Raw genomic sequence first — 13,734 nt, 5'->3', positions numbered from 1 at the left:
AAACTAGAGCTAGGAATTCCTCTACTTTTCAAAAAGTTGTTTTAGGTTAATAAAGCTAATTTCTTTGAGAAGCAATAATATCTTGCATCCAGTGCCTCTTCTCAGTTACCTCTGAATATGTCTTATTCAGTAGCTCTTCTCTTCCCACCTATATTACTGTAATAATCAAACTCATCTTCTCTCTCCATTCTATTTCCTATCTTTTCTTCAGTCAATCCTTCACACTGCTGCCCAAGTCTTCTTCCTAATGTATCATTCTGTTCATGACATTTTTTTTTACTTAATCTTCAGTGGCTTTTTGCCCCCTATTGCTTAAAGAAATAAAGTATAAACTCACCAAATTACTTTTCCAGCTTGATCTCATACTGCTTCCCTTTGTGTAGTTGCTGTTCATCCAAATTGACCATTATCTGTTCCCTGTTCTCTTCTTGACCTCTGCAACCTCATCCTCCAAGTCAGAGTCCCCGGAAAGTAGGGAAGCTCCAACAAGTCTAAATGTTTAGTATAATCATTACATGTCATGCTGATTAACATAGATATAGATATGATTTTGATCATTTCTACATTTGCCTCCACTTCCACAAGAGGCAGTCTTAAGGTATAAGAAGACTGGTAAAGGGAGGAAAAAGTTAGAGAAGATTTTGAATTCAGTCTCCTCTTGAAGTCCATTCTTTCAAGGTGAAACTAGGGGATCCCTTCCTCCTTGAAGCCTTCTTTGATTCTCTCTCTTCTTCAACTTTTCCAGAGGCATCAGTGCAGTGGGAAGAACACTGTTGGATTTGGAGCTCAAGGACCTGGGGTTGAATACCGGGTCATTTGACCCTGGGCAAATCATGTGACCTCTTTGGCCCTCAGTTTGCTTGTTTGGGTTTTATTAGAAGATCTTTAAGGTCCTTTCCAGCTTTGAATCCTTTAAAAGTGATTCTTCCCTCATCAAATTTTTACTAGCATTTTACTTGTTCCTTTCTTTTGTACTTAATTCTTCAGTGAGTGTGTGTGTCTGTGTCTGTGTGGCTGGCAGAGGAGTGGGGTATGTTTGTGAGAGTGCATGTCTTTTCATTAAATCAGGATTTACTATTGGAAGGGACTTTAGAAAATATCAAGTACAACTCCTTGTAAGCTTTTTGAGAGCAGAGTCTATTATATTTTTGCATGCATTGTGCCTATGATAGTGCTTATGTGGCAAGCATTTAATAAATATTTGGTACAGTCTGAAAGGACAAATATATTTGATAAATTCACCAATCTGTAATTGAATTTTACTGAAGGGAAATGTCATGTCCTTAACTTTCTGAAATTATGTCATGGAGAACACCTACAGTGCTCCTTATGTTTCTTGGAGCTATTATCAGAGATGAATTATTGTTTTTACTTTTAGGTTTGATTCCTCTTTTGCCTTCGCTGATCCTCCTTATTTTTGTAATAGTATCACCATTATCCTACTTCCAGCTCAAAATCTTGGAGTGAACTTTGACTTTTACCTCTTCCTTGACACCTGTCTTGATTCAGTCACCAAAACCTGAAGATATATTTTTCCCCAGTGTCTCTTGGCTTTATGTCTCCCTTTCTTTTCTTTCCTTCTGCTCCCACTCTACTCCAGACCCCCATCATCTAGAAAAAAGCTGTCTATACTTATGCCTTCACTTCCCCTCTGTAATCTAAACCCTTAAAAGGAAACTGTATTTACTTATACCTTCCCTTTGCTTCCTCTCACACCTCAGTCTTTTGCACTTTAACTTCTTTTTTTGTTAATTTAAAAAATTAAATTGTTTTTAATCAGCAAAATTTTACCTTCTTCCTCTTCCACCTCCCCTCCCAGTGATATAGAAAAACAAAATACCTGTTACATGTATTGTCAAGTTAAAAAAAATTTCCATGTTAAAAAATTTTTTTTGGTCTCGCTCTGAGTGCTTCACCTCTGTTTGAAGGTGGGTAGTATCATCAGTCCTCTGGAATTGTTGGTCACTACTCTTATCAGAGTTACTAAATCCTTCAGTTTTTTGTCTTTGCATTATTATTGTCACCACATAAATTGTTCTCCTGGTTCTACTCATTTGGCTCTGTCAAATTCTTAGCAGAATTCTCTGAAACCATCCTCTTCATTGTTTCTTATCATGAAAGAAATCATATTCCAACACTTTTATATACCATAATGTGATCAACTATTCCCCAGTTGGTGGATAGTATTTCTCCACTTTGGAGTATAAACAGCTTAGTCCCTTATCATTGTTCATTTATATTTACCTTTTTAATGTTTCTCTTGACTCCTGTGTTTGCACTTTAAAGTGCTCTGGGCATTTCATCATGAATGCTTGGAAATCCTGTTTCATTAAAGGTCCATTTTTCTCCTAGAAGGATTTTACTCAGTTTTGCTGGGTAGGTGATTCTTGGCTATAAGCCTGTATCTATGACTTTGTGCAATAACATATTGTAGGCTCTCTACTTTTTTATAGTGGTGGCTGCTAAATGTTGCTTGTGTGATCTTGTCTATGGCTTCATAAGATTTTTAGGCTCTTTTTTTTTTTTTTTGGTTATGGTGTTCAGGTAGTCCAGTGATTGTTCAATTAGGTCTCTTTGATCTGCTTTCCTGACAGTTTTTTGCTGTGAGAAGCAGTATATTTTCCATCTTTTGACTTTGTTTGAATATTTCTTACTGCCTTATGGAATCATTGGCTCCTGTTTGGTTCATTCTAGTTTTCAGGGAGTTTTTCCCCCTTTGGGTAAAGTTTGCACCACTTGTATCAGACTTTTAATTCCTTTTCGAATTCTTTCTTCTGTGCTCTCATTTCTTTTCCATTTTTTTTCCCTCTAGAGAAATCATTTAATTTATAAAAACATTTTAATTTTTTTAAACTCTTGCTTCATCTCTTCCAGGAATTCTAGTTGAATTTGTGACCAGTTGTGTTTTTCTTCGAGCTTTTATTTGTAGATATTTTGTAGTCAATCTCTTCCGGGTTTGTGTGACATCTCTGTCACAATAATATTGACTTAATGGTGGGATTCTTTTTTGTTTGCTTATTCTTCCAGCCCACTTCCTGATGTTGGACTTGTTAGGAGCAGGCTTCTGTAGGAAAAGTCTGGGGTGGTTCTGCTGCTCCTTTTAAATGTTGTCTTTTTCTAGGATATTCAGGGCCCACTTAGTAGACCTGCAAGTTTTTAGTTCACCCAAAGTTCTCTGATTTCGGCTGGCCTGAATTAAGCTATGCATGTTCCTGATCTGAGTTTTGGTCCGACTATGGCCTTGCCCTGTTTGGAGTATCAGTAGACTACTACTGGTTTCGGCCACTATCAGTCAGCTGGAAAATTCTACTAGTTCAGAGTGACAGAGCTGTAGGCTCCCCTTTGGTATGGGATTCCTGATTATTCCTTTGCAGGTTTCACACCCTGTTCTACCCCTAAAATTAGAGCCACACAACTGCTGCTTGCTTCTGAACTTTCTTGAATGCACAGCCTAGAGCCTTGTAACTTGTTTAACCTGGAACCACCAGTACCACCATTTTGCAGGTACCCTCCTTATTCTCTTCTGGAAATAGGACCTGAACAGGGTAGTGAGCAACAGAGCTGCCATTTGGCTCCTATTCCTGCACCTTACCCAAATTTAGGCCTCTCTATATTGGATTTGGAATCATTTCTTGCTCTGGTATAGAATATCTCCCTGGGCTCAAATGCTCTCTATTCATCGCCCTCCTGACCAGATTCCTTCCCTAGCATCTGTAAATTTCACTGTCTGTCTCCCTGTGTGGATTTGGGCTAGAAGAATGACGCATTCTGGTTTTTTCCCCTTGGTTTTCCCAATCAAGACTCAATCTGGTACATTTTCTAGATCTGTTTGGAGGAGTTGGGGAATGAGGGGTACTGTACTTGGCCATCTTAGAGTTTTACTTCTGACCTCATCAGTCAATTGAACCTGTTCTCTTTGGAATTATCAATGCTCTTTAAAAAAATGTTTAAAATAAATTTTTACTGATATATTTTTTTGCATTGCCTAAATTTCTCAGTCTTCCTCTATGAGAGCTATCACTTAAAACATATATAAAAAAGAAAAAATTTCAGCAAACTGGCCAGTACATTGAAAAAGATCTTCTATCTGTTGTGTTTCATACCTCTAGGCATCCCTCCTTTGCCTTTGGATATTTTATCATTATGATTTCATAATATTCATAGTTGTTTGCAGTTTTTACATTTACATTGTTGTCATTTTGCATTATTTCCTAGTTCTCTTTACTTCATTTTGCATTTGTTCCCCCTTCTTATATTCATTATATTTGTTTATTACAGCACATATATTCCATCACATTTTTATATCCCAACTTGTTCAGCTGTTTGACATTTGACTGTTATCTACTTTGTTTCCAGTTCTTTGCTGCTACAAAAAGTGCTTCTATAAGATATTTGGGAGTATATGGGGCCTTTTCTTTTTATCACTGGCCTCCTTGGGCATATGCCTGACAGTGGAACATTTCTGTTACTTTCTTGGCCTAATTCCAGATTGCTTTCCAGAGTGGTGGGACTGATTCTTAGCTTCACCAACAGCACGTTAGTCAGCCTGCTTATCCTTAGCCCCTCCAGCAGTCACTATATGTGTCATTTATCGTCTTTGTTAATTTGTTGGGTATGAAATAAAACCTCAGAGTTTTTATTTGCATTTTCTTTATTAATGTTTTGGCACATTCTCTCACATATAATTGTGCCTAGTTTGTGGTTCTTTTGAGTAATGTTTATTCACTTATTTAACTTTTAATTACCAAGTCTAGTGATGTTTTTTCATTTGTCATCCTTTAGTATCTCAGCATCTGACACTGTTGCCCATCTTCTCCTTCTGGATATGCTATTCTCCTTTGCTAGATCCTCTTTATTATTCTCCCTGGCTGTGGCTGTCTCCCAAGGCCCTGTTGGGCCCTCTTCCCTTCTCTCTCTACACTCTCACATGGTAACCTTATGGGTTTAATTATTGCCTTTGTTCAGTTGTCTTGCTCGTCTTCACACTCAGTTCTAGTGTCTCACTTGAACTCCAGCTGCCTACTGGCTTTTTTAAACCAAATGTTCCATAAACATCTTAAATTCAACGTGTCTGAAGCAGAACTCATCAACCCACCCCTCTTAGAAAACTTAAATTACTATCAAGGACACCACCATCTTTCTAGGTTCACAACCTCAATGTCATCTTCAGCTCCTTTTGCTCATTCCCATATTCATTCATTTGCTAGATCTTGTCATTCTGTTTCCACAAAATGTCTGACATTTATCTGCTACTATGTACCCACATATGTATCACCCTAATTCAGGCCCTCTTCATTTCTTGCCTAGGCTCTTGCAATGGTTCTACCTCCCTTAGATCTTGGGACTCCTCTGTAAGCCATCCTACACACAGCTGCCAAAATGCTTTTCCTAAAAAGAAGGTCTCACCATGTTATTCTCTTACTCAGTGAATCCCAGTGGCTCCCTATTACCTTTGAGAAGAAATTTAAAGCTCTTCACAGACTGGCTTCAGTTTACCTTACATATTACCCCTTTTCCTGCTTTCTGTGGTTTAGTAAAACCATTTTCTTACTATTCATATTCAGGACTCCATTTCCTATCTCTTTACCTTTTTAGTGTCTATTTTACTTGCTAGAAATATACTCTCTTTTTACCTCCTTTACCTAGAATTCCTCAGCTCAAGTGCTACCTTCTACATAAAGCCTGTCCTAATCTCATTAGCTGTTAGTGGGGTAGTGAATTTTATGTGAATATCTATCTATATATCTACCTGCTGGTTTCCTTTAATAGAATGTAAGCTTCTTGAGGGCAGGGACTAGTTTCATTTTTGTCTTTGTTGTGACAATGACTGGCACTTTGGTCCTTAATAAATGCTCATTGATTGGCATCAAAGCCCTGCACAATATTCCAGACAGCCTATCTGTGCACATGAATATGTGCTTCAGCCAAATTGACCTATTCAAAGTTTACCAGTTCATGCACCTTCCTGTGGGTACTCCCCACCCCCAGTCTTATGCTATCCTCTTTGCCTGGAATGTTCTCTCCTTAGCTTATTCCATTCCATTTAACTAACATTTATTAAGCTAGGTAAGATAAGGCTAGGCAAAAACACTTATTAAGTGCTTACTATGTGTCAGCCACTGTACTAAGTACTAAGGATACAAATACAAGCAAAAAGAAAGATGACCCCCTGCCCTTGAGGAGCTTACATTCAATGGGGGAAGACAACACACAAAAGAGGGGAGTAGATGGAAAATGAAGGTGGCTACCCTGGGACCCTCCACAAAATGGAAGCCTCAGGAAAAACTCACCGGTGAGAGAAGGCGGACCAGCCTGGCAGAAGAATATTTCAGGGTAAGAAGGTCACAGAGGTTGTTGGATGTTCTGTAATAGTGAGGGAAGTTCCAGCATGAGACAGCAGTTAAGGCATGCTTTTGATATCTGGAAATTCAGGAGCAGACCTGGGAGGGGAAAACACTTACTGTGTGCCAGGCACTGTGCTGTGCACTGGAGATACAAAGACATAAATGAAAATAGTTCTTGCCCTCAGAAAACTTATATTTTCTTTGGGGGAAGCAAGAGAGATGAAAAAGTAAATTAAAAATAGATGATAGCTAATTACAAGGCCTGGCTTGTATCCCATCAACTTTGAGTCCTCTGATCACTTTATTCTACAGAGTCATCTTCCCTTGTGCTTAATTATTCACTTAAATACTGTATTGAGATGTGTGCTTATGTTAGCCAGACTCCTCTTCCTTATGCAGAGGTCTTAGATTGGATCTTGCAGGGACTTTAGAGACCATCTAGTCCAATCACCAGTCATGTTACTTTACTCCTCTGTTTAAAACAAAACCTAATCACACTCCTTAGCCTAGCATTTAACATCTCCCATAGTCTATGACAGCACACTGTTTCTAGCCTTCTGTCATACTGCACTCTTCTTAACTTATGCTTCTGCCACATTGTACTCGTTGCCATACTCCTTACCCACCCTCCTGCCTTTGCTTTCACTCTACCCCACTTCTCTGTACCTAGAATGCCCACCTCTCATTCCACTTCATCTGTTCTGATTTTTCAACTTGTTCAGATCTAATCTGTCCTTTGCCTTCCATGAAGCCTTCCTTCTCTTTCATAAACCCTTTCCTTATCCTTGTTATTAATGCTTCTTCCCCCTCAGAACTCCTCTACCACTTTATTTACCTCTGATGTACTGATCATGTATCACTTCACATTATTGTTATTTGTGTACACATCGTATCTAGAGTAAGAGCTTTATGAGGATGAGACTATTACTTATTTTTGTATCTTCCCTTGCCTAGCAGAGTGTACCGTAAAATATATAGTATGGGTATTTAACAAATGTTTGTTTAGATGGTTTTCTAGCTAGATTGTAAACTCCTTTAGGAAAGGAGCCTTGTTTTCTACTTTTTATTTATTTTAAACATTGCCTGTTTAAATGGTGTAAGGCTGTTGTATGATAATCTCTGATGGTCTTGTGTCTTACTTCTGCAGGAAAAGCCAACAGGTGGTTTGGAATTGCACCACCTAAATCTGGAAAGATGAACATGAATATTCTTCATCAGGAGGAGCTGATTGCTCAGAAAAAGCGGGAAATTGAGGCCAAAATGGAACAACAAGCCAAACAGAGTCATGTGGCCACTCCCCAGCCCCCACCACCCAAGGAGTGAGTGTATATATATATGTGTATATATATATTGCTGAGAGCTTTTATGATATTCACAATATCTCAGGATTATTGTCTGCCAGACAGAATCTTAATTAGTAATCATATCCATTCAACAAACATTTATTAAACATCAGCTGTATGGAAATTCTGTGCTGGAAATACAAAGAAAGGAAACAGACCCTGGTCTCTCGGAGCCTACAGCCTAACAGGGAGGAGAGATATGTACACAGTCAACTGCCATACAAGGCATAGGATAAAGGAGAGGATCAGTGAAAGTAAGAAATTTGAGGAAGACAAGATAGCTGGCGTGGGGGAGGGTGGGCATCAGAGAACGTTTAATGGAGGAAGTCATCATCTGAATTGGGCCCTGATTTCCTTTGAAACTTAGCTCACACACTACCTTTGACATGAAGCTGATTGTGCTCACCCCAAGCTACCTTGTATTCATTTTGTATATTATGTATAAGTAATATTTATACATAGAGGTGCATGTTGTCTTCTCTATCCTTAGAATGTGAGCTACATGAGGACAGGGACTATTTTTCTTTTATCTTTCGTTCCCCGTACTTAGTACAGTTCCTGTCACATAATAACCACTTTAATGCTTATCGACTGATTAAATAGAAAGTTCATAAATAGTAGTTGGGGGAGGAGTCTGTTCCAGGCACAAAAAATAGTACAAGCAGAGGGGCAAATAATAGTCCAGATTATCTAGAATGTATGGTATGTACCATAGATTGTAAGGCATGAGGGTGGGTCATTGCAGGATATATCTGGATGTCTGGAAAGAGATTTCTCAGTGATTTCCGCTTTGACTGGTCAAAACAGGCAAATCATAAGTAAAAATCTACCTCAAAAAGATGAGGCCTGGTCTTAGCTAGCCAAAAACATTTATGAAGAGCTAGCCAAAAACATATTATGTATGTTTCTGTTGATCATTTTATTAATGAACCAAACTCACCTTTAAAAAAAATTACATCAGACTGAAACATGATAATCAGCTTAATTGCCATCATTTAAGGAGATTGGCCCAAAGCTTCTCACTTTCAATGTGCCGAGCAAGATTTTGCTTACAATAGTAAGAGTATCCACTAAAGAGCATCAAGAGTAAATTACAGTGTGGTTGAAGGTAAACTGACAAAGTGGTGGATTTATAATCTGAGAGGCAGCTTGACATAGAAGAGTGTGAGCCTTAGAATCAGGAATTCCTAGGTTCAGTTCTTGCTTTTTGATCATGGACAAATCACATGACCTCTCACTGCTCCTGGCAGCTATCTAAGACCAGAAGTCATGACAAGTTACTGATATACTTTGGTAGAGGGAGTTTCCGCACTAGGTTTTGTATGCTAATTAAATCATAGATCTAGACAAAAAAAAATTAGATTTATTAAGCCTGTTTCTGATAAGAAAACAATAGCTTCTTTACAATTGCCTCTCTACTTTTCCAGTTCCAGTGGCAGTTTACATCTAGAATAGGTGTCAGTGGCTAATAACCATTCTTAGCTCCTAGTCCTGTACAAAAACAGGTGGCTCCTGAATGAGAATCAAATTGATGGTATCAGGTAGTTAGCAAATAATTGAGATTTTTAAAGATTATTTGACAAATATTTTTCTTTCAGTTAAACCTAGCTTATATCTAGGTGATTATGAATACAAATAACCCCTTTCAAACCCACTTTGAGAAGAGAGAGGAAAAGCAGAATGATGTAGGAAAAATGGCATTGAATTAGAGGGAGAAGACCTGAGTTCAAGCCCCAACTCTTCCACAAAATAGCTATAGGAGCCCTGATCTTTCTTCGACTTTCCAAACCTCAGTTGTCTTGTTTGTAAAATTAAGGGGCTGGATTAACATGATCTTTCAGTTGCTTCCAGCTCAAAGGCTCTCATTCTAGGATAACCCAGTGGCTTTTAACATTCTGTTGTCCGAGATCCCTTCCAGCGTTCACAATCTATGTTCTTGTTTCCTTCAAACTAGAGAATGCTCTGGATCTTAAAGTTTTGTTTCACATTAGGTAAAAAGCACTGAGGGAGTCCCCTACCTACTAGAAAACAGTTAAGGAGAATGATTATCCCTGAGCTAAATGGAATTTATTTTTGGCATTGACAGGATGAAGGTTGTTCTCTTTCCCCTTAGCATTTCACTTTCACTACTTCCTATCCCATAATCTCAATTACCAAGGTTTGTCTAGCTATCCCTCTCAGCATCTCAGAGCATGGTATCTTGGATTGGTTCTGTACTTGTAGTTAGACAAGACAAGGTTCATGTCCCACCTCAGGTGCCTTCTATCTGGATGACCCTAGACTAGTTCCTTCATCTCTCAGTTCCTCAGTTTCTTCTTCTGTAAAAGGCAGAAATTGAACTCTATGGCTTCTTAGGTCTCTTCTAGCTCTAAACCTGTATTTATCCCTTTCTACTCCCACCACAACCATCCGTATTCAGGCCCTCATTTCTTCCTGCCTAAACTATGCAATAGCCTCTAAATTGGTCTCCTCCTCTTTGAACCATCTTCCACATTACTGTTAAAGTAGTAGCACTTTGATAAAATATGACTAGGCTATCAGGATAAAATACTGATACCTCTTTTGTCATTGAAAGGCCTTTACAATCTAACCAGGCTGATCCTACATTACTTTGCACACACTCAAAATTCCATCCAAACTGACGTCCTTGCTACATTCCTTGTATGTTTCACCTTCCTGGTCCGTGCCTCTACACAGGCTGTCTCCCATGCTCTGGGTGCTTCCTTTTTTTACCTCTGTCTCTTGGAATCCCTGACTCCCTGGAAAGCTCCATCGAAGTGTCACTCCTTCCTTGTTCCCCCTGTTGTTAGTGCCTCTCCCCCAAATCATTGTTTATTTTGTATATACCCTACATTTGTAAGTGAGCATCTTATATTCCCCCAGGCAGAATGTCAGCTCCTTGAGAACAAGGATTGACTCACTTTTGTATTTCTATCCCTACTGCCTAGCATAGGACCTGGCACATTCATAGGTACTTCATAAAAGCTTGATGATTGTCATTCTTTGCTTACCTGGTCTAAAACTTGGCAGGTTTCCTTGTGTTTTTTTTGTCATCTGATATCTATTCCTTTTGTTTTGGGCTTAGAATTGCAAGTGCACCAAATGCTGCTTCTGTCTCTAACAAGTTTGCCAATGATGGCAGCTTCCTGCAGCAGTTTCTGAAGCTGCAGAAGGAAAGATCTTGCACAGGTAAGTTCATTTCAACCTAGTAGTCTAGAGAATTCTGGAAACTTTGGTTTTAGAATCTCTTGGCACCATGCCTCAGGCATTCACTCAGTTATTCAGCATTCAGCTTCAGCAGACATTTGTTAAGTTTCTAGTATATGTTGATCCTGGGAAAGGTACAAAAATAAATCAGAAATGTGTTAAGGATCTTAGAGTGACACTAAATATATGAGACATTTACAGGTAAATATAATAGAAATTAGAAAGCAGTAAGTACTTAAGAAGAGGCAGCCTGGCATAGGGCAGAGATTCACAAACTTTGCCAACTCAGGACTCTTTTACACTCTTAAAAATTGAAAATCCCCAATGAGCTTTTTAAAAAAAAATGTGAGTAATCTCCATACACTAGTTATATTAGAAATAAAACACCTTAGTGCTATTATGAAAAGTTTTAACCTTGAAAACCTCCTGGAGTGGTCTCAGGGACCCTTAGAAGTCCCTCAACTGAACTTTGACAGCCATTGTTTTTTTTGTTTTTTAATTTTTTTTGTCTTTAATAATATGTTTACTTTTAGTTTACAACATTCATTTCCCTTGAGTTTCCCATTTCCCAAACACAATCCCTTGAGTTTCAAATTTTCTCCCCCCCCCCTCCCCTCCCTCTTCTCCCTTCTCCCTTCACCCCACCCCCCTCCCCAATGGCGGCAGGCAATCCAATATAGGCTCTACAAATACCTTCGCATTAGCATTAGTCAGGTTGTAAAGAATTTATAGCCAGTGAAATGAACAATGAGCAAGAAGGAACAAAACAAAACTAAACAGAAAAGAGAGAGCAGGTAGTTTGCTTCAATCTGCATTCAAACTCCATAGATCTTTTCTCTGGATGTGGATATCCTTTCCATCATGAGTCTTTTGGAGTTATCTTATAACCTTGCATTGCTGAGAGGAGCCCAGTCTATAAAAGTTAGTAGTCACAGATACGATGTGTCTGTAATTTGTACAAAGTTCTCCTGGGTCTGCTTTCCTCAGCATCAGTTTATATAAGTCTCTCCAGGTTATTATGAAGTCCGTCTTCTCATTTCTTAATAGCACAATAGTATTCTATTACATTCATATACCACAACTTGTTTAGCCATCCCCAATTGATTGGCATCCCCTTGATTTCCAGTTCTTTGCCACCACAAAAAGAGCTGCTATAAATATTTTTGTGCAGACGGGTCTTCCTCCCACTTGTATGATCTCTTTGGGATACAGCCCTCGAAGTGGTATTGCTGGGTCAAAGGGTATGCACTTTTTTATTGCCCTTTGGGCATAGTTCCAAATGGCTCTTCAGAATGATTGGATCGGTTCACAACTCTTACCAACAAGGCATTAGTGTTCCCATTTTTCCACATCCTCTCCAGTATTTGTCATTTTCCTGTTTTGGCTCTGATTATATGTTACTGAAATTTGCATTGGTGGTGGGAGCTTCTACACCACAAAGTCCTTAATCCAAGGAAATTACAGGTCTATACTTTTCTCAAAATAGTACATAAAAGGAATAAAAAGTGCTATAAGATTAGTTAGACAGGAAAGATTATGCCTAATTTTGGATCAAGGTGGTAAAGAGACCGGCAAGACCTCTTGGAGGGTGATGTTTGAGAGATAGCAGAAGATCAATAAGCAGGGTTGGGAGGAGTACATTCTGGGTATAGGGAAAAATACAAGAAATTTGAACAAACACTTTTCAGGGTAGGGTGGGGCCTGCTTCATTGTGGCTGGATTATTTGTATGTTGGGGAATAGTGCAATTTAAAGCTGTAATGGTAGTTTGGAACCAGATAGGGCTTGGATTTCAGGTTAGGTTTGAGCTCTGTTTGGTAGACAGAAAACTGCCAAAAGCTTTTGAACAGTGAAGTGACATCATCAGAGCCATGCTTTAGTGACATTAATCTGGATTAGCCTCCAGTTTGATTATTTTTAACAGCCATCATCTCTTTAAGGCCTGCTTTTGGAAAAAGAGCTTAAGTAGAGTGTCCTCACTGCTGTATTTTATTTTGAATTAAGAGGCTTGTTTTGGCATTCCAAGATTTGGCATTAATACAAATTAATTTAATATCCTAATTACAACAATAATAATGATAGTAATCACACGGTGTATTATTTCGTTTGATCTTCACTACACACTTGTCAGGTGGGCATTCTAATTTTATATAGGAGGAAACTGAGTCTCAGAGGCAGAATAACTTTCCTGTAGCATTTAAATAATTAAATAATTTAAAAAATCATAAATTGACCTTATGGTCACCATTTAAATTTAGATCTCCTAATGCAGAGTTGTTCTCATTACATCACACTTATTTTTTTTCAGAAGTCAGTGTTGTTTCAGTCTGATGTAGTAGTCAAAAGGTAGCATTGTATATTTATTTTTTTTCTCTCTTTTTAAAAAAATTTATATATTTATTTTCTTTTAGTTTACAACATTCAGTTCCACAATCCCTTGAGTTCCAGATTCTCTTCCCCTTCCTCCTCATGGCGGGATATAGGTTCTACAAATACCTTCACATTAAACGTTAGTCAAGTTGTAAAGAAGAATTATAACCAGTAGCATTATATATTTAATGAGCAGTGGATTTGAAGTCAGAAAATGGGATTGGATCTACCTATGTGACCTTGAGGAATTCCTTCTCTATGCTCATGAACTTACTTATATGAAAAATTAAAGGATTGAATTAATATTCTAAGGCCCCTTCCAAGTTAAAAATCCTGTGATTTATAATTTGTATGTTAGCTATCCCTTCTATCTTCTTCCCTTTTTCCCTTTTTGATTATATTTGTCTTTTTCACTGAGAGCATCAGGACCAGAAGTCAGGCTAATAAGTGTTCACATTAATGGTAATAACA

General features: G+C 38.3%; 1 protein-coding gene across 2 annotated transcripts in view; it reads left to right on the top strand.

Moving 5' to 3' along the window:
• The window catches only part of SUGP1 (SURP and G-patch domain containing 1), a 52,297-nt gene that overhangs the window by 4,963 nt on the left and 33,600 nt on the right, over nucleotides 1-13,734 (top strand). For both annotated transcript variants that reach the window (XM_069086906.1, XM_069086905.1), the window contains 2 exons: nucleotides 7,492-7,663; nucleotides 10,773-10,876. In XM_069086906.1, the coding sequence (XP_068943007.1) occupies nucleotides 7,492-7,663; nucleotides 10,773-10,876 (276 nt within the window). The remainder of the gene's footprint in view (nucleotides 1-7,491; nucleotides 7,664-10,772; nucleotides 10,877-13,734) is intronic.

This window comes from Petaurus breviceps, unplaced genomic scaffold, assembly GCF_028583685.1.
Source record: "Petaurus breviceps papuanus isolate PSGF00001 unplaced genomic scaffold, PetGlider_PUasm1.0 180, whole genome shotgun sequence".
Lineage (NCBI taxonomy): Eukaryota > Metazoa > Chordata > Mammalia > Diprotodontia > Petauridae > Petaurus > Petaurus breviceps.
This window is presented reverse-complemented; position numbering and strand designations above follow the sequence as displayed.